The sequence below is a fragment of the Clinocottus analis genome, unplaced genomic scaffold (genome assembly GCF_023055335.1).
Source record: "Clinocottus analis isolate CAN_PGR_092001 unplaced genomic scaffold, fCliAna1.0.p SCAF_85, whole genome shotgun sequence".
NCBI classification, from domain to species: domain Eukaryota; kingdom Metazoa; phylum Chordata; class Actinopteri; order Perciformes; family Cottidae; genus Clinocottus; species Clinocottus analis.
The window spans coordinates 61,071-82,700 of record NW_027176246.1 but is presented as its reverse complement, the minus strand read 5'-3'; the positions used below and the strand labels follow the sequence as shown (position 1 = coordinate 82,700).

General features: G+C 45.9%; 2 protein-coding genes across 2 annotated transcripts; one reads left to right on the top strand and one right to left on the bottom strand.

The window, feature by feature from the left end:
• Positions 1-1,091: 1,091 nt before the first annotated feature.
• arhgef33 (Rho guanine nucleotide exchange factor (GEF) 33) lies at positions 1,092-10,714 on the bottom strand. The gene is made up of 17 exons (XM_068568892.1): positions 10,658-10,714; positions 9,288-9,331; positions 8,626-8,790; positions 8,429-8,547; positions 7,943-8,076; positions 7,781-7,864; positions 7,280-7,406; positions 6,235-6,367; positions 4,562-4,669; positions 3,911-4,003; positions 3,636-3,787; positions 3,055-3,144; positions 2,799-2,971; positions 2,272-2,726; positions 1,596-1,811; positions 1,357-1,499; positions 1,092-1,272 (listed from the first exon to the last, which is right to left on the bottom strand). Exons 1-17 carry the CDS (start codon positions 10,707-10,709, stop codon positions 1,149-1,151), a joined length of 2,412 nt encoding a protein of 803 aa, XP_068424993.1. The 5' UTR covers positions 10,710-10,714; the 3' UTR covers positions 1,092-1,148.
• Positions 10,715-13,591: 2,877 nt separating this feature from the next.
• Positions 13,592-19,741, top strand: slc17a5 (solute carrier family 17 member 5). Its single transcript, XM_068568889.1, has 11 exons — positions 13,592-13,700; positions 14,739-14,935; positions 15,652-15,885; positions 16,001-16,088; positions 16,259-16,345; positions 16,695-16,813; positions 17,046-17,207; positions 17,746-17,878; positions 18,630-18,777; positions 18,886-18,976; positions 19,239-19,741. Exons 1-11 carry the CDS (start codon positions 13,622-13,624, stop codon positions 19,377-19,379), a joined length of 1,479 nt encoding a protein of 492 aa, XP_068424990.1. The 5' UTR covers positions 13,592-13,621; the 3' UTR covers positions 19,380-19,741.
• The last annotated feature ends 1,889 nt before the right edge of the window (positions 19,742-21,630 follow it).

Sequence of the window (21,630 nt, the reverse complement as noted above, 5' to 3'; positions counted from 1 at the left end):
TGTTTCTTTCCACTTTGCTGTTTACATTTTAAACCTTCACAGTAACAGATTCATATAGTTAACTGGAGCATAGTTGAACCTTTATTGTAATAAGTTACATATTCTTCTTGGACCAGAGTTCACAAATGCATTTTACATATGACCCCTTCAAATTAAAAGTCCACTTTGGAGCATTTTTAGGAGATTAATTGGCAGACTTTTTCTTTTTTTTGCACCCAGTGAACAGGAAGTGAGCATGTTTTTGTTTAAATGTTTAAATGTATCTGCTCTTACTTTCATTTAATTTCCTGCCTCTTTAAATGAGTCGTGATAATAACTTAAATACATTTTAAAAAACAATTTTTCAGTGTTGACCTTTATTGTCACATTCAGATCGTTTGGATGCGTTTCGTCACAAAGAAAATCATCTAACACTCCGACACACAAACGTAACAGCTGGTTGTCCTGAGTACATGCAGTTCAATCCTTTCTGGTTATGGCTTAAGACATTTAAAACAAAAGAGGCGAAACCGCCCGTCAGCATCACACTTCCAACATAAAACAGTTTATATATTCAGCTTTGCACAGATTTTAAAGTCGGGGAGCAAATGAAACCTTAAAATAAAAAAGGCACAGAGAGTAGGAAGTGGAGGCCAAGCAGCTATTTACAGCGCAGGACGGAGCAAACTACGCCCCCTAGTGGCCACGTGCTGCATAGCAATGATCACATTGCTATCGCTTTCAATGGTGTGTTTAGCTAAAAGTTAACGGCTAACGGAAAGTACACACACAGCTGTAGCTTCAGCACAAGATTGTCTACTTCGTCCTCACATTAACAGTAACCTGTGTGCAGGTGTTGTCTTTATACGAGGAAGATTAACAGAACATCCACTGCTGCTTCCTCTCAGGGCCGAGATGTTGAAAGAATTCACGTTTTTAAGCAACGTTAGCTAAGCAACGTTAGCTAAGCAACGTTAGCTAAGCGAAATGTTGCTTAGCTAACGTTTCTAAGCAACGTTAGCTAAGCGATACGTTGCTTAGCTGACGTTTCTAAGCAATGTTTCTAAGCAACATTAGCTAAGCGAAACGTAAAGCTAACTGGCGTTGTCCTTGTCCAGCATGATTCATAGTGTTTGTAGTGATAACAACTTTGTGTATTGAACGTGTGTTCACACAGCTGTTCCTCGGTTGATCTCCAGTTGGGCCAGTTTGGGGTTCTTCCCCGGCGTCTCGTGTTCGCCGTTGTGTTCTGGTGTTTTCTCGCCTCCCTTCTCTTTCTTCTCGTCGCCGCTCCTGTGGGGAAGAAAAGAGCGGGAAGGCGTTAAAGGGGTTTGATTCTTCTTCAAAGCCGTGATGGAGATTCCTCTCCATCCTTACTTCTTCTTGAAGAGCTTCTTGAACGAGCTCCTGAAGCCTCCTTTGTCCTGCTTACGACTCCTCTCGCTGAAGTGGGCGTGGCTACTCTCCTCGGCTCCGCCCCTCCACTTTGTCTCGTCCCCCCACGATTGAAACCCGGAGTCCTGGTGGTCGTAGGAGGGGGGGAGGTTTGAAAACACAACATTTATTCCTTCAATCGCGTCTTTTTGCGTGACATTTTGTCTGTTGTGTGTACCCACAATGCTGAGCAGCCCGTGAAGGTCGTCGCCCTGTTTGTCGGCGTCGGCTCGGCTCCCCGGGGCGCCGTGGACCTTGCGGGACGGGGCGGGGCAGCCTCTGCTGCCTTGGCGCTCCAGCTTGGCATGGCTGCCCAGCCCCGCCCTCTGGAGGCGGTCTGACGGCAGCCCGCCGTCCAGCCCCCCCACGGAGTTGTCCATCTGCAGGCCGTTCAGCGACTGGAAGACGGACGGGTCAGAACCTCTGAGAAACACAGACGCTAACCTGGAACCAGAGGTTCCTTTGGCTTGTACACGATTACACGTTTCAGACCCCAAACTTAAGGGTTAGACCCAGAACCCCCTGTGAGCACGACTACACAGAACTCCTCTGTGGTGTAATGGTTCCACCCAGAACCCTCTCCGGAGGTTCAATCCAGAACCTTTCCGCCTTCAAACGCCGGAAACCCACTATTTCTGGTTTCTACATATCGTGGAAGTCTCACTAACAACAACCCACCAAGGGGGGTTCTACAGAGAACCTTCTCATGTTCCATAGGAGGTTTCTTTTTGAATGAAGGTGTTCTTAATGGTACCTTCAGTCTTCAGAAGCAAATGGTTCTACGTAGAACATCAGCCCTTCTGGAAGAACCCTTGTTGAAAACCTTGTTCCTCAGAGTCTTGACATGGGCGGGCTCACCTTGCTCTTGCGCTGGCTGGCCTGCAGGGGGCGATGCTGATTGCGGCGCATCATCAAGCCTTCGTCCGGAGACGCGCACCCTCTGCCGGGCAGCTTGTAACCGTTCCCGTGGCCGTTGCCGAAGACGTCGCGGGTCGTCGACACGTTGGCCGCCGTCGCGCGGTGCGACGCCGATGGCGCCTTGGGGCACTTCACGAAGGCGATGTCGATGGAGGAGTCCGAGGAGGCCGAGGAGCAGCAGCGGTCGAACGCCGGCGCGTCGCGAAGGGAGCCTCGGTCCTCCTCGTAGAGGCTCTCCATCCCCGGAGGATCCGGCGGGAGGAGGAACTCTCCGAGGGCGTCGGCCAGAGCGGAGCCCGGTTGGACCTGCCGGAAGTCCGCAGGTCTGGAGGGAAGATGGTGCTGGCACGACGCCGCCAGCTCGGACGCCTCGCTCTCCGGGATACTGCCAAGACCTGGAAGCCGAAGGTTGGATGAAATACTGAACAGAAACCACTGAAAGATTTAAAGCTCCTGTGGCCACGGACCTGTCGGCTTGTGGTTCCGCGAGTCCGGGTCCGGGCTGAAGAACGGGAGCTGGGGGGGCCACTCCGAGTCGTAACAGTGAGCTTCGGGATCCTGGTCCCAATCCTGGAAGCGATGGGACTGGATCTGCTCCAGGAGACGCTGCTTGCTCCGCTTCACCTGGCCGGCGTGTTCTCTGTGAGGAGGTGACACAGGGTTCATCATCGGCAACGAAGAAGTTAACAAACCAGGAAGTCACAAGGAGGCGCAAACACTCACAACATGGCGCCGTTGCAGGGGTACGGTGAGCCGATGTTGTTGGCTTGAATCCCACTTTCCACTGTCTTCAACAGCTGCGTCATGGTGGACCTGCAGCACAAGCACCAAGACCTCACTGAACAGCGAGAACACGTCTTACATGTCGTCACCTCCATGAAATAATGGCCGCAGTCATTTTGTGACAAAAGTTATTGTCTTGCCTAAATCATCTCGTGGTATTGGCCACTTCCTACATCCTCAGTTGAACAGGTCATGTGACCCCCTGTGGTATGACTACAACTACGTCCAGAGTGTGACCTAGGACATTTCATTTAGGCTCAGTCAAAAGACAATGTGATGTAGGACACTTTACAAGCTTTTCAAGATGGCATTTTGAAGCTAGCATTTATGCTAGGGTATTAGCATTGTTGTCAATAAAAATCTCACTCAAACACAGTCTTAGTGATCATAACATAGTTTAAGCGGCATCACAGCGTCTAGAGGCAGCTCGTGCACCCCGATTACGTTCCGTCAAGTTTTTTCTGAAAAAAATGACTTGGGCCATCATTTTGTGACGCTGCCGTCCTGCAGAGGGTCCTGACCTCTTCACCTCCTTGCGGGTGTGCAGCAGCAGCAGCTCCTGGTTGTGCTGCAGGAGGTGGTGGTACTGAGCCGTGAAGGACCGGAACTGCTGGATGCAAACCAGCAGCAGGTAGTAGTCCGGGTGCTCTGCACTGGTCTGCCTCAGCAGCCCCTGCACACACACACACACACACACACACACACACACACACACACACACAGATGTACACCCCTGTTATACTACTCGTTGCTACGCGGGTGTTAACGCGCTACACAACAGTTGCAGTGGCCTGACCTGCAGCAGCAGCAGGTACTCGGGGATCCTCTGGACCGGCTGGAGGAGCAGCGTGTGGAGGGAGGGTCTGGATTCATCGCCCATTATTTCACTCTGACAGGAGCAGGTAGCAGCAATGTGACTTCGTTAGCTTTAGCACACAGACACACGGCGGCTACTAGCGTTATAAGCTAGTTGTCTAGGAATCACAGGGGCGTCTGGTGTTAGTCCTTCTGTGTCTTTCCATCCCCTTTTCTCCTGTGCTGTTTCCTGATGTAACGCTGTGTTCTAGTCCTGTTTCCTGATGTAACGCTGTGTTCTAGTCCTGTTACCTGATGTAACGCTGTGTTCTAGTCCTGTTACCTGATGTAACGCTGTGTTCTAGTCCTGTTACCTGATGTAACGCTGTGTTCTAGTCCTGTTTCCTGATGTAACGCTGTGTTCTAGTCCTGTTACCTGATGTAACGCTGTGTTCTAGTCCTGTTACCTGATGTAACGCTGTGTTCTAGTCCTGTTACCTGATGTAACGCTGTGTTCTCGTCCTGTTACCTGATGTAACGCTGTGTTCTCGTCCTGTTACCTGATGTAACGCTGTGTTCTAGTCCTGTTACCTGATGTAACGCTGTGTTCTAGTCCTGGTGTCTTCTCCTGTTACCTGTGTGCCGTCCTTACCTCCAGGAAGGCAGAAGACTTCATGGCGCTGGAGGCGAGCACGGAGACGACGGACAGACACTCTGGAAGCTCCTTCAGGTAGGAGACGTAGAAGTCCAAGAAGTCGCTCTGTGGAGAGAGGAGGACACTGAAAAGACTCTCTTCATTCTATGTATTTCCTTCCTTCCTCGAGCTCTCTGGCTTCCCACAATGCATTGCGACCCGGCCTTTATTTCTGTTTAAATTGAGAAGGTGTTCCTTCCAATTACCTCATTTCCTCCCAATCACTCGCAGCCCGTTAGCCACGCGTTGGCTTTAATGGACTCGTTAGCTTCATGTTTTGTTTTCAGCGACCGTTGAACGTTTTAAATCCAGCTCTTTGGCTGCTTTCAATCCTTTATCGCCGTCTGTGGTGTTGTGGAGAGGAAACAAGCGTCTCTCTTGTCTCGGTCGTCTGTTTCCACATGGCTCCGCTGGAATTTGACATTTCCTTAACGCTCCGTCACGGCCGCCAACAGGATTAAAGTTCATTATGGCGGCCGGTCACCAGACCTTTTGAACCCGGCGCCCCGCGAGCGGCAAATGTCAAAGTTTCTGATTTACGCGCGAGGACACTGGAAGTCCACGACTTTCTGTTTCTTTCTGTTGTTTAAATATCCACAGAAATGCAGATGACTCTGAAGATTTTCCCGTTTGGTTCTCAACGAAGCGTCGGTTGTTCGGGAGGCCGTGGTTTGTGGCGTCGTTGTGTTTGATTGCATTTTACCAAAAGATTCCACACGAGATCTCCCAAAGCGGAGAAAGGGGATCGATCCGTTGATGCTGGAGCGAGCAGCAGGTCATGGCTGTGCTTCTTATCCAGAACAAATGAATGAACCCTCGCTGGCAAGAAGAAGGGAGACGTGTCGCTGTAACTCATCAACACATCAGTGTCTGTCTCCACTTTCTCGGTACAGAACTGTCATTTCTGTTCACGGCGCCATCGTAGCACAGAATAGCAAAATAATCAATTTAACCCCTTTTCTGCTTTTATGTCACTTTTCTCTTTTGTTAACCGCTCTATTATCTTAAATGTACCTTTTTGTAGGTAAAACTATGAACAAAGCATTATTTCTAAATATATACCTTCAATCTGATGGTACATTGTGTTTGTAATCGCCTTAGAAGACTAATGGATGAGTGGAAAACCCATAAAAACTCTTCAAAATCCTGAAAAAACCCAAACATAAAAACCCTTGAAAGTCCTTGAAAGTCATTGAAAGCCATTGAGAATTAATTGAAAACCCGTAAAAAACATTAAAGCCCAATAACAACCATTGAAACCCCTTTAAAAAAAGTTAACTTTAAAAACCTTGAAAACCTTGAAAACCTTTGAAACCTTTAAAACCACTTAAAACCTCTTAAAACCCATAAGAATCATTGAAACCCCTTGAATACCCTTAAGAACCATTGAAAACCCTTTAAAAAATGTTCTTTTTTTAAACTTAAAAATCCTTGAAAACCTGAAAAAAACTTCAAAACCCTTAAAACCTTTAAAACCCTGTAGAACCCGTAAAAGTCATTAACCCCCTTGAATATTCTTGAATATCCTTGAACTCCTTAAAACCCTTGAACCCCTGCAGCATCTCATCGTGGGCTCCTGTCATGGCCGCCGCATGCTAACCGCTGAGCCGCCGTTAGCGCTGCAGCGTTACCTCATTGCTGGTGAGCCTCATGAACACATCTCCCATGATGCATTGCCACTGGCACTTGAGCACGCGCTCCTGCAGCGTGTGAAGGAGCTCAAGGTGCTGCTGGATCAGAAACCTCAAGGTGCTGGGGAACGGCCTGAGGAAGAGGAGGAGGAGGAAGAGGAAGAAGAGGAGGAGGAAGAGGAAGAGGAGGAGGAGGAAGAGGAAGAGAAAAACAACATAGGAAAATGATTTTAAGGAGCCTTCCTTCCTTCTTTCTTTCCTTCCCTCCTTCCTTCCTTTCCTCTTTCCTTCCTTCCTTCCTTCCTTCTTTCCTTCCCCACTTCCTTCCTTTCCTCCTTCCTTCCTTCCTTGCTTCCTTCCTTCTTTCCTTTCCCCCTTGCTTCCTTCCTTGCTTCCTTCCTTCCTTCCCTACAGTAAACATCTAGTGTTTTTGTAAAGAATCACTAGAATGTAAATACTCAGAGCTCTGGTGAAATAAAAACATGATTCTCTTGTAAATATTATTTATATTATTATATTTTAGTTGTTCTGGTTTTTAGTTTCTAACCTTTTAAACACAAACAAACTGCACACGCTGCAGCGCGTTCACCTCCACTGCGCCTGCAGCGGTGACACCGCGGTCCTGAGGTCTCTGTACGTTCTAAAGGTTCCGTGTTCTGAAGGTTCTGTGTTCTGAAGGTTCCGTGTTCTGAAGGTTCCGTGTTCTGAAGGTTCCGTGTTCTAAAGGTTCCGTGTTCTGAAGGTTCCGTGTTCTAAAGGTTCCGTGTTCTAAAGGTTCCGTGTTCTGAAGGTTCCGTGTTCTAAAGGTTCCGTGTTCTAAAGGTTCCGTGTTCTGAAGGTTCCGTGTTCTAAAGGTTCCGTGTTCTGAAGGTTCTGTGTTCTGAAGGTTCCGTGTTCTAAAGGTTCCGTGTTCTAAAGGTTCCGTGTTCTGAAGGTTCCGTGTTCTAAAGGTTCCGTGTTCTAAAGGTTCCGTGTTATAAAGGTTCCGTGTTCTGAAGGTTCCGTGTTCCAAAGGTTCCGTGTTCTCTCCCTCTGCAGAACTCACCTCTTGTCTTTGCAGCCGAGCGCCTCGGAGCCGTTGAAGGAGATGTTGGCCTTCAGCAGCAGAGCCAGGTGAGACACGTAGACCCTCTCTGACTCCAGCAGCTCCAGAGCCACGCGCTGCCGCCTGCCTGCTCTCACACACACACACACACACACACACACACACACACACACACACACACACACACACACACACACACACACACACACACACGTGGACGATGTCGTCTGTGTTCACTACACATAATGTAAGTTTCTGCCTTAAACATCTGTACGAGTGTAAAGGGAAAGTTGAAAGTTTGACATTTTGAGGCTATGCTAAAGTTAGCTTAGCTTAGCATAGAGAGTGGAAACAGGGGAAACAGCTAGCCTGGCTCTACATATCACTCCATAACTTTAAGGTCACTATTCCTCAACCGGGCAGAGTGACTTCCTGGAGCCTCCTCGCCGTGTGAGCGGCCCTGCAATGCATTGTGGGAGCTGCGCTCGTTGCGTTCCTCACAGTTCTCCGTGTCCGAGTCGTCGCGGCTCTTCTTCCTCTCCGGGCCGCCTCTCTGCTGCTGCGCCTCCTGCTCGGAGACGGAGGCTGGAAACACAAGCACATGCGGGTCAGCTGAGCGTCCTCTTCCTCTTCCTCTTCCTCAGCGGCCCTCCTCTCACTCACTGTGGGTGGACGTGGCGCTCCTCTGCGGCGAGCTGCCGAGCGGCAGGCTGGACAGGAAGTGCTGGACGGAGCCGAGGTCGGACCGGCCGGCGGCGCAGACGACTTCCTCTGACTGCAGGTCGGCCCGGAAGCTTCTGCAGGGAGACGCTGTGCTTATTGTGCCAAATATGAATGCATTACTTCATGATTATAATGTATTGCTGTACTACAAGTACACACAAACTACTACAACACACAAAATGGTCCCAAAGACACATAAAATAACACAAAACTACTACGTAAAGACACAAAACATCGACAAAAAGACACAAAACAACTAAAATGAGACACAAAACAACTACAAAAAAGGCTCAGATATCCCCAACGGGTCGGTGTCTGCTGCATATATATATATATATATATATATATATATATATATATATATATATATATATATATATATATATATATACATACACACATAATGTGGGTGTGTTTGCGTCCTACCTGTGTGCTGTGGAGGTGAAGTCTTTGCTGTTCTCCGGCAGCAGCTCCATCCTCTTCTGCACCTCCCTCTGTCGGCTGGAGACGTCCTTCAGGTGGAGCAGCGCCGCGTTAAGCTCCTCCTACAAGCAGATCCACCAATCCTGATCAATCACCTATTGATACATCACCAGTTGATCGATCAACGGCGTCTCCGGCACCTTCAAGGCCTTCAGGGACTTCTTGAGGCTCGTGATCTTGTCGTCCACGTCGGTCTCGTGGGCTCGGAGCTCCGCCTCCAGGCCTTGGTCCCTGTGGCGCAGCTCGCTCAGCTCCGTCAGGGCGACGTGGAGCCCCTCGCGCAGCTCCGCCACCAGGCCCTGCAGCTGCATCACAAGTGTTCATGTTTACATCTTCTGCTTGTTTTCAACGCAGAGAAGTCAAAATGTTTACCATGTTTCTGACTTTCACTACTCTGGTCCTGATTTTATTTTTATTTCTCTCTCTCTCTCTCTCTCTCTCTCTCTCTCTCTCTCTCTCTCTCTCTCTCTCTCTCTCTCTCTCTCTCTCTCTCTCGTGACCATCATGATGAATGAAGCTTCTGTCTCGTCCGCCGGCTGCTGCTCTTCCTCTGTGATGCTATCTGTGTGTGTGTGTGTGTGTGTGTGTGTGTGTGTGTGTGTGTGTGTGTGTGTGTGTGTGTGTGTGTGTGTGTGTCTGTGTCTGTGTGTGTGTGTGTGTGTGTGTGTGTGCGGTCCACCACAGTGTGAGTTCCTCATGAACGTCTTTATTTAATTATATTAGCCAGAAGGTCGTCAGAAGGTCAAAACATGTAAAAGTATTAAAATTGAAAAGTATTAAAAAGGTTTAAACGTTGTGTCACCTGAAGGATCTGCAGGTTCTCCTCCTGCAGCGGTTCTTCTCTCTCTGGGAGGAGGAGGAGGAAGAGGAGAAAGAGGAGGAGGAGGAAGAGCTCTTTACTTATTAATTATTCTTTGTTGTGTCTTTTCTTAGCAAATGAACGACACTCAACATGAGAGTTTGGAGTCTGTAACCGTAACGTTACATGATTATTGACACCATATTGGAAGTGTTCTGGACACACAAAGACACACAAAACAACCACAAAGACACACAAAACTACAAAGGGACTCAACACAACTACAAAGACACAAAACGACCACGGAGACTCTGCCTCTGCGGAGTTTGGGACAGTGCATTTGTTGTGTAGACGCTCGTGTTTGTTGTGGGTCGAGGGTTGAGGTCGTCACCATCGTGCGGACGTTATCGGCATGGTTGCGTAATATTTATGAACCGTGAGGAAGCAAACAGGAAAGTAAAGTCGTGGGTTCGTTGTGTCGTCACGCTTCCTGTCGCGCTCCTCTTTGTGTGTCTGTGGTTACAGGACAGAGAGGGCGTCCTGAGCTGACCTCCAGCACGGACACCGAGGGGTTAACACATCTCCTCCTGGGAGGCCAGAGCAGGCGCCTCCATGGACCACATGATGCGCCTCACAGCCGCCATTCTGAGTTTAAAGGAGTTGACCAATGACATTATGGTAATGATGTAACATGAGCTAACGCTAATGCTAACCGCGCCGCGCGGATCCACTTAGCACTAACGTGTAGAAGCTAACGAGGGATCATCAGCCCAACGTGTCGACTGCTCTGAGCTCCAGCTGGAGGTCAGTCTGAGACTCATGATGACGACAAAGACACACAAAATATGTACAAAGAGACACAAAACAACTACAAAGACACACAAAATATGTACAAAGAGACACAAAACAACTACAAAGACACACAAAACAACTACAAAGACACACAAAACAACTACAAAGAGACAAAATGATAAAAAAAGACACAACGTGTAAAATGAGAACACAAACCTTAAAAAAAAGACAAAACTTTTACAAGAAGAAAAAACAACTACAAAAAGAGACACATCTTCAACAAAAAGACACAAAACTTTAACAAAAAGACACAAAACTTTAACAAAAAGACACAAAACTTCAACAAAAACAGACACAACTTTAACAAAAAACACAAAACTTTCACAAAAAAACACAAAAATTCCACAAAAAGAGATACAACTTCTCCAAAAAGACACAAAACAAGTAGATAAGTAACCCTTTGAAATCCATTGATGAGTGAAATAAAAACACATGAACACAACTTTATTCTGATTACAGTCACAACACGAGCCGTGAGAACAAACCAGCCTCTTTTGTGTCGAGAGTGAAGGTTGTCGTACCTTCTGACGCGGCGTCCATCTGGTCCTCTGCCTCCGTGGGCCCGTTCTCCATGTCGGGTCCGGTTCCACGCCGCTCGGAGCCGTCTGGGTTCTGCCGTCCTTCAGCTGGTCTGACGCGGTCCTGCTCGGCGGTCCCTCCTCCCAGACCATGTGAGTCCTGTGACTTCCCTTCCTGCACAAACGGGCCCTTGTCTCTGAGATGAGAGGGCGATCAGGAGGAGAGAGAGCGGCTCGCCCTTCAAACAGCCGCATGCGGCGAGCGGGTGACACTGAAGGCGGCGTGAAGGTCGCTCATGAGGACGCTTCAAGTTCCCTCAGCCGGAGGTTCCAGGTAATTCACATGGAAACAGAAAAACTGTCTGATTCCTCTGAGCCGCTTCCAACAACTACAAGAGACACGAAACAGCTACAAAGAGACACACAACAACTACAAAGAGACACAAAACAACTACAAGAGACACGAAACAGCTACAAAGAGACACAAAACAGCTACAAAGAGACACACAACAACTACAAAGAGACACACAACAACTACAAGAGACACGAAACAGCTACAAAGAGACACGAAACAGCTACAAAGAGACACAAAACAGCTACAAAGAGACACAAAACATCTACAAAGAGACACAAAACAACTACAAAGAGACACAAAACAACTACAAAGAGACACAAAACATCTACAAAGAGACACAAAACATCTACAAAGAGACACAAAACAACTACAAAGAGACACAAAACAACTACAAAGAGACACAAAACATCTACAAAGGGACACAAAACAACTACAAAGAGACACAAAACAACTACAAAGAGACACAAAACAACTACAAAGAGACACAAAACAGCTACAAAGAGACACAAAACAACTACAAAGAGACACAAAACAACTACAAAGAGACACAAAACAGCTACAAAGAGACACAAAACAACTACAAAGAGACAAAAATACAAAGAGTCTCTCTCTCTCTCTCTCTCTCTCTCTCTCTCTCTCTCTCTCTCTCTCTCTCTGTCTCTTTCTCTTTCTCTCTGTCTCTTTCTCTTTCTCTTTCTCTCTCTCTCTCTCTCTCTCTCTCTCTCTCTCTCTCTCTGTCCCTCTCTCTCTCTCTCTCTCTCTCTCTCTCTGGTGGACACAATGAGTGCTAAAGGACACGTGGAGTTTTAACAACGTGTGTTTGTGTGTTTGAAGGTTACATAATGACATCATCTGATTCTGTAGAGAATGAACTGTTCTGTTTATTTGTCTCTTAAAAATATAAAATGGTGTTCTTTTAACAATATTTAAAATAATCTGTGGGTCTTTGCGTGTTTAATCTCTAGTGATCTGATGTTGTAGAACAACTCTTTTTATTCATAGCCCCAAAGGCGGTGATTCTTTTACAATTGTAGTTTTTTGCTGGAAAGTAATTTAAGGTACTTAAGTACAATTTTAAGGTACTTGTGCTTCACTTGAGTATTTACCTTTACAAAAAGCACATATACGTTTGGCTCAAGTGAAGCAGGTTCATATTCAAATATAATACAGACGGTAGGAGTAAAAATAAAAAGTCAAAAGATAAAAAAAAACAACCTGACTTCCGGTCCGGTACCGCTCGTCACGTGACCACAGTGAAGCTGATTCCACTGTGATTTTTTTTGGGTTTCCGGTTTTCCAGACTCTTTTTATTATGGAAGCCCATTTCCGCCACATAAAAAAAAAATTAGGACCAAAAATAAATTAAAAATTAGGACAAAAAAAAAATAGGACAAAAAAAATTATTTGAACAAAAAAAAATAGACTTTTTGTTTTTTGTTGACTTGAAAAAAAACAAACCTGTTTCATTCCAGGAGAGAAATGAGAACTTGACTACTGATTATAATTGTTAAAATTACAGCCTAAATATAATTGGAGCTAATATATGTATACACAAAGTACATTGTTGTCCTTCGATTGACCATTTTTAATAACTGAGTCCACATATATATTGAATTAATTATTTACTTTAAGGTAACCATCAACAGGCTTACAGGTGGTTGACAATGCTAAGCTATCTTTTGGTAAATAATAAGAGCACTTGAATATAAAACAATGCTTGCAATGTTAAATTAAAAGAATACGACAATTGAAACAAGATTGGACTATTTTGTGACTTGTACTTGTTTTGTTGTATGAACAATACATATTTACATTTAAATGAAGATAAACCAAAATGATGAAAATAACGTATTGCTAAGATGTTGTTTTTATTTTCGTCGAAAAAAAAAAAAGTTTATTTTTATTTATTTTTTTATTGACCCTTTTTTTTAATCCTTTTTTGGTCCTAATTGTTTGTTTTTTTTGGTCCTACTTTTTAAATTTTTTTTATTTTTTGTCCTCTTTTTTTTGGAGTGCGGGAATGGTCTTCCATATATTTTCCACTAAAGTTGAGCAGTTTTTAAAAGATAGAAATCCCTGACTTCCGTTCCCGCGTCCCTCGTCACGTGATGACGGTGAAGTCACCTTCCTGCTTCCTCGGTTTGAATTTTTTTTTTTATAGTTTCCGGCTTTTACGACACTATTATTAAAGAAAAAACATCAAGGCAAGCACGATCATAATCAAATAAAATACATAGATGCTAGTCGTAAAATAATATAAATATATTAAAAGATAGAAATCCCTGGCTTCCTGTCCGGTGCCCCTCGTCACGTGACGACAGTGAAGTTACCTTTCTGCTGCCTCTGTTTAAAATAAACAAAACATTATAGTTTCCGGTTTTCCCAACACTATTATTGAGGAAATAACCTCAAGTTGAGCAGGATAATAATCAAATAAAATACAGAGATGCTCTTAATAACATTTCATTCATTTTTTTTAAATTAGAAGTCCCGGACTTCCGGTCCGGTGCCGCCCGTCACGTGACGCAGGGTGCTCCTCTGCCTCTTCCGTTGTTGTCGTCGGGCTCCAGACTTGTGACGCGGAAGACGGCGCAACTCCAGCCCGCAGAGAGATGGAGCGCTCCGGTTCGGACACGGAGGAGGACCACACGCCGCTGCTGCACCGGGGACACGAGGACAAAGTCCCGAGAGGTGAGCCGAGGACAGCGTTACTGCTGACGTCACGTTTTACGCGTACAGTCACGTTTGTACTCGTAGAGGCAGGTTCGTGTCGCGCGACATATGGCGAACACCTGGGAAGCAAAATAACTTTTAACTGCATTTCCTTCACGTGACGTCTTTTCTAAACCGATTAAAGTTGTACATGTTTACATTTAGATGAGTTAACAGTGACTAACATTGTTGATTCAGCTGCTTTTGTTGTGTGTTACATGTAACTGCCGCGTTCAGACTGCTGCTTCTTGCACACAGCTCTCAGTACATCTCAGCTTGAAGGCTGTTAAGAGCCTCCTGTGCACGTGCATCACTGTCACCTGTCCTGAGTGCATCACTGTCACCTGTCCTGAGTGACGTCACCACAAAGAGCCGCTGCTCACCTGTGCAGCGCGAGTCTGTTTGTTCACGTGAAAGTGCTCTGGATCCGGAAAAGTGACTTTTGTTAAACACAAGTCACACGAGAGTAAACCAGCCATGTTGGAGCAGAGAGAAACTCATTATTTATACGTTTCTAGTTTTCTAATAGTTCTAATAGTTTACTTAAATCAAATAAATGGGACAAGACGTGACATTAACATGCACAGCTGCATTGGACTGGACTACCTGGACTGGATAGTTGCTTATATTATTTATTATGAGTTGTGATAAAGTTATGAGGCATAAAGTTAGTCCTTTCTTTGGCTGCAGATATAACGAGTGAAACAAACAATGAGTTACTTTGTATTCATAGATTGATCATAATTCTCACTCTGTGTTCGTGTTCAGAGAATAAACCATGAAGACACAACATCAGCAAACCTAAATATACATGTGTGTGTTTTCTTCTGCATTTCTTTTCCTGCAGAGTCACAGCACAGGAAACGCTGCTGCTGCAGCGCGTGTTGGGCGTGTTGGGCGTGTTCAGCTGCAGCGCGTGTTGGGCGTGTTGGGCGTGTTCAGCTGCAGCGCGTGTTGGGCGTGTTGAGCGTGTTGGGCGTGTTGGTGGTATTAACCATGTTGTCCTGCTCCCTGCAGCCCCGGCCTGCGGCTCCTCCCGCTACAGCCTGGCGCTGCTCTCCTCGTTCGGCTTCTTCGTGGTGTACTCCCTGCGGGTGAACCTCAGCGTGGCCATGGTGGACATGCTCAACAACACGCGCCAGGCCGGCGCCAACCACAGCGGCTCGGTTTGTCCCGCCCACGCCGACCCGGCTCGGCCCAAGCACAACCACACGGTGAGGTCACACAGTTTTTGGCTTTTTTTTTCATAAAACAAGCGATGACTTACAGTTTTATTTAACTATCGCTCCTAATTTAAGTGGAGTGAACTCGTTTTGACCGGCAGCATAATCACACATTCACACAAAGACTTGAAATAATAAAAACTATAAGATGTGAGTATGTTGCAACTACAACATTCAGTGAATCATTTTCACCAGCAGCGAGTGGAGATTTCATATTGTCAGATTTAAAAAGGCTAAAATGATATTAACTATAGTTAAACTGTGATGCAGCGTGTTTCCAGACAGTAAATCACCTCCAGCTGCCGTCTGCATCCTGTGACTCAGAGTTCTGTTACTCAGCAGCTCGTCCTGGAAACAACGAGCAGACGAGTCGAGTCCCATCTGCTGACGTCACAGATATTCAAAAACGTTTATTCACGAGTCAAAGACGTCTTCTTCACGGACTCGCTGGCATTTTACAAACCAAACAAAGCGATTTATGTTCATTTAGCTTGACGGAGCACGTCATCACTACTTGATGACATCACCCGTCATCACTACTTGATGACATCACACGTCATCACTACTTGATAACATCACACGTCATCACTACTTGATGACATCACCCGTCATCACTACTTGATGACATCACACGTCATCACTACTTGATGACATCACATGTCATCACTACTTGATGACATCACATGTCATGACTCCTCCCCCCGCAGGCCGCCGTGTACGACTGGGACTCGGAGACTCAGGGCTGGATCCTTGGCTCCTTCTTCTACGGCTACATCTTGACTCAGATCCCCGGCGGCTACCTGGCCGGCCGCTACGGCCCCAAGTGGCTGCTGGGCCTCGGCATTCTGGGAACTGTGGTCTTCACGCTGCTCACCCCGGTGGCCGCCGACCTCGGGGCGAGCTACCTCATCGCCGTCAGGGTGCTGGAGGGCGTCGGAGAGGTGTGTGTGTGCGAGAGAGGGCGGTGGTTAGTATTGCTAGCATCGCTAGGACCATTAGCATCGCTAAAACCGTTAGCACCGTTAGCTGAAAGCCGCTCCTGTGTTCTGTCCTCAGGGAGTCACGTTCCCCTCCATGTACGCCATGTGGGCGGCGTGGGCCCCCCCCCTGGAGAGGAGCCGCCTGCTCACCATCTCCTACATCGGTGAGACACACACACACACACACACACACACACACACACACACCTTCCTGTAGAGCAGTGAAAGAACAGAATAAATGCAAAATGTTCTGCACTGTCTGAGGGCTCAGGGTCCGCGTGGGCTCGAGCCTTCAGACAGAACTGAGGGATCAGACGCTCTCTCTCTCCTGCAGGAGCCCAGCTGGGCACGGTGGTCTCTCTGCCGCTGTCAGGGGAGATCTGCTTCTACCTGGACTGGACCTACGTCTTCTACGTGTTCGGTAAACACTGAGACTAGAGAGGACCAGGACTACGCTGAGACTAGAGAGGACCAGGACTACGCTGAGACTAGAGAGGACCAGGACTACGCTGAGACTAGAGAGGACCAGGACTACGCTGAGACTAGAGAGGACCAGGACTACGCTGAGACTAGAGAGGACCAGGACTACACTGAGACTAGAGAGGACCAGGACTAGACTGAGACTACAGAGGACCAGGACTAGACTGAGACTAGAGAGGACCAGGACTACACTGAGACTAGAGAGGACCAGGACTACACTGAGACTAGAGAGGACCAGGACTACACTGAGACTAGAGAGGACCAGGTCTAACCTTGAGGTCTGGTTCCAGGTGCCGTCGGCCTCGTGTGGTTCGTCTTGTGGACGTTCCTCGTCTTCGACAGTCCGAACTCTCACCCGAGGATTTCAGAGCGGGAGCGACTCTACATCACCAGCTCGCTGAAGAACGAGGTAACCAGAGACCTGAACCCAGAGACCTGAACCCAGAGACCTGAACCCAGAGACCTGAACCCAGAGACCTGAACCCAGAGACCTGAACCCAGAGATCAGAGTTATTAGGAAGTCTGTCCTCAGGCACCAGACTCCATTGATAAAAGCAGTGATTTAAGCTCCAGAGGTTAGTTCGTTGGTTCTTGAGGTTCTGGTGGTTTTGAAGGCTCTCCGTCTGCTTCCTGTCCACCAGCTGTCCAGCTCGGCGGGCCACATCCCCTGGAGAGCCATCCTGACGTCCGGGCCGCTGTGGGCCATCGTGGTGGCTCACTTCTCCTACAACTGGACCTTCTACACGCTGCTCACGCTGCTGCCCACCTACATGAACGACGTGCTGGGCTTCAGCATCCAGCAGGTGAGCTCAGCCAGGAGGAGGGAAGGGTCCAGGAACGTAGGAGCTAGACGAGAGGAGCTCAGCCAGGAGGAGGGAAGGGTCCTGGAACGTAGGAGCTAGACGAGAGGCGCTCAGCCAGGAGGAGGGAAGGGTCCAGGAACGTAGGAGCTAGACGAGAGGAGCTCAGCCAGGAGGAGGGAAGGGTCCAGGAACGTAGGAGCTAGACGAGAGGAGCTCAGCCAGGAGGAGGGAAGGGTCCAGGAACGTAGGAGCTAGACGAGAGGAGCTCAGCCAGGAGGAGGGAAGGGTCCTAACACCACAAGCCTTCATCCGGTTAAAAACCACCAAGAACGTGCGTCTAAAACTGATGAGAGCTCTCTGACAGGAGCAACGCAGCGTTACCTTCATTAGGGAGCGTTGGTGGTGATGCTGGAGCTCAACATGATGTGACATCATGTTCATCAAGTGTGTGTGTGTCATGTGTCCGTGTGTGTGTCATGTGTCCGTGTGTGTAGTCGTTGTGATGTGTTGGCGTGAACACAGCCTCTGTACCCCTCAGAACGGGCTCCTGTCGGCGCTCCCGTACCTGGGCTGCGCCCTGACGGCCGTCCTGAGCGGCCAGCTGGCCGACTACCTGAGAGAGAGCCGGCGCTGCCGCACCGTCACCGTGAGGAAGAGCTTCTCCCTCGTCGGTACGGACGCACCGCTCGTCTAGGAAGCTGTTGGCCCTCTGGATACTTTTACTTTTGTATTTCTTTTTACTTTTTATTGTTTTATTTTTAACATTTTTATATATATATATATATATATATATATATATATATATATATATATATATTTTAAATGTATTTATAATATATATATATATATATATATATATATATATATATTAAATGTATTTATAATATATATATTTTAAATGTATGTATATGGTATGATATATTCATTTTTTATTTTAAAATTGTATTTTTAAATACTCTTTGTATTTTTTTTTAAATTTTATTTCATTTTTTGGAATCTTTACATTTGTAGATTATTTTTTTCCTCATTTAAAAAAAGAAAATTGTAAAAAAAAGTACTATTTTTTTTAACCTTTTTAAAAATATATATTTTTTTATATAATGAAGTAAAAAACAACATTTATTATATGTAAATATATATATATATATATGTAAATATATATATATATATGTAAATAAATATATATATATATATATATGTATATATATATATATATATATATATATTTGACATAATACAAATTAAAAATAAATAAACATATATATATATATATATATTTTTTTGACTTTATTAAACAAAAAAGAAAAACAAAATTTAAAAAAAAAAATATATATATATATATATATATAGAGAGAGTATTATTTTATATTTAGTATTCATCTTCCTATAATCTTGGATCTCTATTTAATATAATAAATGCAGGTATGGTCGGGCCGGCCGTGTTCCTGGTGGCGGCCGGCTTCACCGGCTGTGACTACTTCCTGGCCGTGAGCTTCCTCACCGTGTCCTCGGCTCTGGGCGGAGTCTCGGCCTCCGGCTTCAACATCAACCACCTCGACATCGCGCCGTCGTGAGTTCCCTCGATCGAACAACGCGGCGCCATCTTGTTTATTTACCAGGTAGAGACGCCGCGTACGTCACCTGTCAATCATAATAATAATAATTCCTGTGTTTTCAGGTACGCTGGAATCCTGCTGGGCATCACCAACACCTTCGCCACCATCCCCGGCATGGTGGGGCCGGTCATAGCCAGAGCGCTCACCAAACACGTAGGTCATTCAGATCATCAGCGACGGCAGCTTGAGAAGCCCATTAACCAATTAACCGATGACGTCATCGTCTAAATTATTGAAGCACCAGAAAAAAGAACATTGTTCATGTGGAAAAGAGGTTTTAGAGCGATTTATTTCCTTTAGCTAAAGCAGGAAGTAGCAACAGAAATGTTAAACGTTTTATACCAACTACCATCCAGATGTTTCCCAGAATGCATTGCGTGGCGAGCGCTGAGCCGTGGTGTCTGTGTCCCTGCAGAACACCATCCAGGAGTGGCAGAGCGTCTTCTACATCGCCGCCGCCATTAACCTGTTCGGAGCGGCGTTCTACACGGTGTTCGGCCGCGGCGGCGTGCAGCCCTGGGCCGTGCACGCCGCCGCCTCCGCGCACGGCGACTGAGGCCAAGAAGCCTGAAGAGACTTAAACTCTTTATTGTCATATTTGATTATTTTACTGCATCATGTTGCACAATCACGTCTTCATTTAATGTCTGGCAGATGAAATGTTAATGACAACACGCAGGACTTCATGGCACACGTCCAACTATTAAAATCCGTTCATGACCTCATATCGACCCTAAAATACAGATTCTGATTCTGTGATTTCATTAATTTAATAAACGGATGAAAAGGGAACGCGGTGCCGGTTTGTAGAACCTCGTTGGTTCCCTCGTTTTCTGATTGGAGTCTGGCTCCATCGCCAGCTAAGCTACGCTACGTTACGCTAAGCTACGTTGCGCTGCGCTAACGTTACGCTGCGCTAACGTTGCGCTGCGCTAACGTTACGCTGCGCTACGTTACGCTGCGCTACGTTACGCTGCGCTAACATTGTTGTGGTTTCAGCCTCCAGAGCGCTTCTGCTCTTCATCATATTTGTACTTTCTGAGCGCTTGTTGCCATAGAAGTCTGAACTTCTTTAACTCCTGTGGGAAAAGAGCCAAAACGTTTAGTTCTTAAGTGTTTTAGAAGTTTTGTTTGTTTCATGTGGAGGAAAACTATTGACAAACAGGACAAACGTTGACGCTGCAGCGACGCCTTAAAGGGACGAGCTGGACGCTCTTCGTCTTCACTGCAGCTCAACCGGTGATTGTTTAGTTTGGTGGGATTGTTTTTGCACAATGAGCATCTCTTGTTGTTGTTGTTGTTGTTGTTGTTGTCCACCAGGCGTCTCGTTTACTTCAGGCAGCAGCTGCTGAGACGCGGGTCATTTATCTCACTTCACACTCAGAAGGAAAAAGTGCTTTAAAGAGTTTCCTGGTGGACTTTACACTTTATTTTACACGTTATTTTACACTTTATTTTACACGTTATTTCCGTGTCAGTCCTCAGGAATCTTCTGTCAAAAGGTTTAAAGGGAATTTTGTTTTTCTGTTATTTTTAAAGTGATTTCAAACAGCACAATTGTCCAGTATGTAGAATAAGAGATTCTTTGTCTTTTTGTGATCAGATATATATTTATATATATATATATATATATATTTTTTCCCATAAAGTTTGCACACATGTGAAACTCTTTCTAGATAATAACCACAGAAGGGAAACATTAGTTTGTGATTCTGTGTAAACATCATCATCATCATCTTCATCGATGGTTTCATGTCTCATGAGAGAAGTCTAACTTGTAAAAAAGTCTTAAATCATTTCATGTTGTAAATACTTTCATTAAATTCAGAATATCAAAGCTCATGTTGTGTTTTGTTTTATTGATCCGTCGCACCAACAGGAGAACTTCTAATGTTTATTAATAACTTGTGCTGCTTATTCATGAAGTCATACTTCCTGATTTAAATGTAATACAACTTTATGTGTATGACACAAACAAGTGCACAGTATAGTTATTAGATTTAACACACACACACACACACACACACACACACACACACACACACACACAGCTATTTCCCATCATTACATATCTGTGTATGGAGAAAATGGGACATAATACATTTTGAATAAAAGTACATTTCGTTTATGAATGTTAACTAAAAGAATGTCACACACACCACTGGAGGCCGCTGACATTTTACTTTTGGGCAGCGCGATTTAAAAATCACTCACAAAGAGAAGAAAAGAGGTTTGGAGTAGAATATTGTAAAAAAACAAAGGCATCACATTTTACAAGCACTTTCCGTGAAGCCCGGCTCCTGCTGGTTTTAACACTCACCTCTGCAGCAATCCTTCAAGCTGATTAGCATCCAGCTAACTAGCTCCGGTTAGCATGTAGCTTGAGGAGAAGCTCCGGGTGGACGTCGTCCCGCGGTCAGTGCTTTGCTGCTGGGTTTTTTAATCCGGACGTTAGGGTCCAGCTCTTTCGGCCTCTTCTTGTCAACGTGTGATCGTGGATTGAAAGATGTTTCGCGTAGAGACACCACAGTTTTCAGTCGCCATGTCTCTGCTAGCTTTGTAGCTCGTAGCTGCGTGGGAGCTACATGGGATGTGAGGGAATGATACAAGTCTCTGATTCGACGAATAGTCCATCACGTTGAAATAAGAAGCGATATCATTGGCGCACATTCCTGTGCTTGAGAAAGGGGGCGGGGCTTTTCTCAGTGACGATGAATGGCGATTTATTATATTTGGTCACATTGTAGTTAAGTGGTTGTAAACAGGAGTTTATGGTCTCACACACACATCTGGCGCGTCAAGGCGGT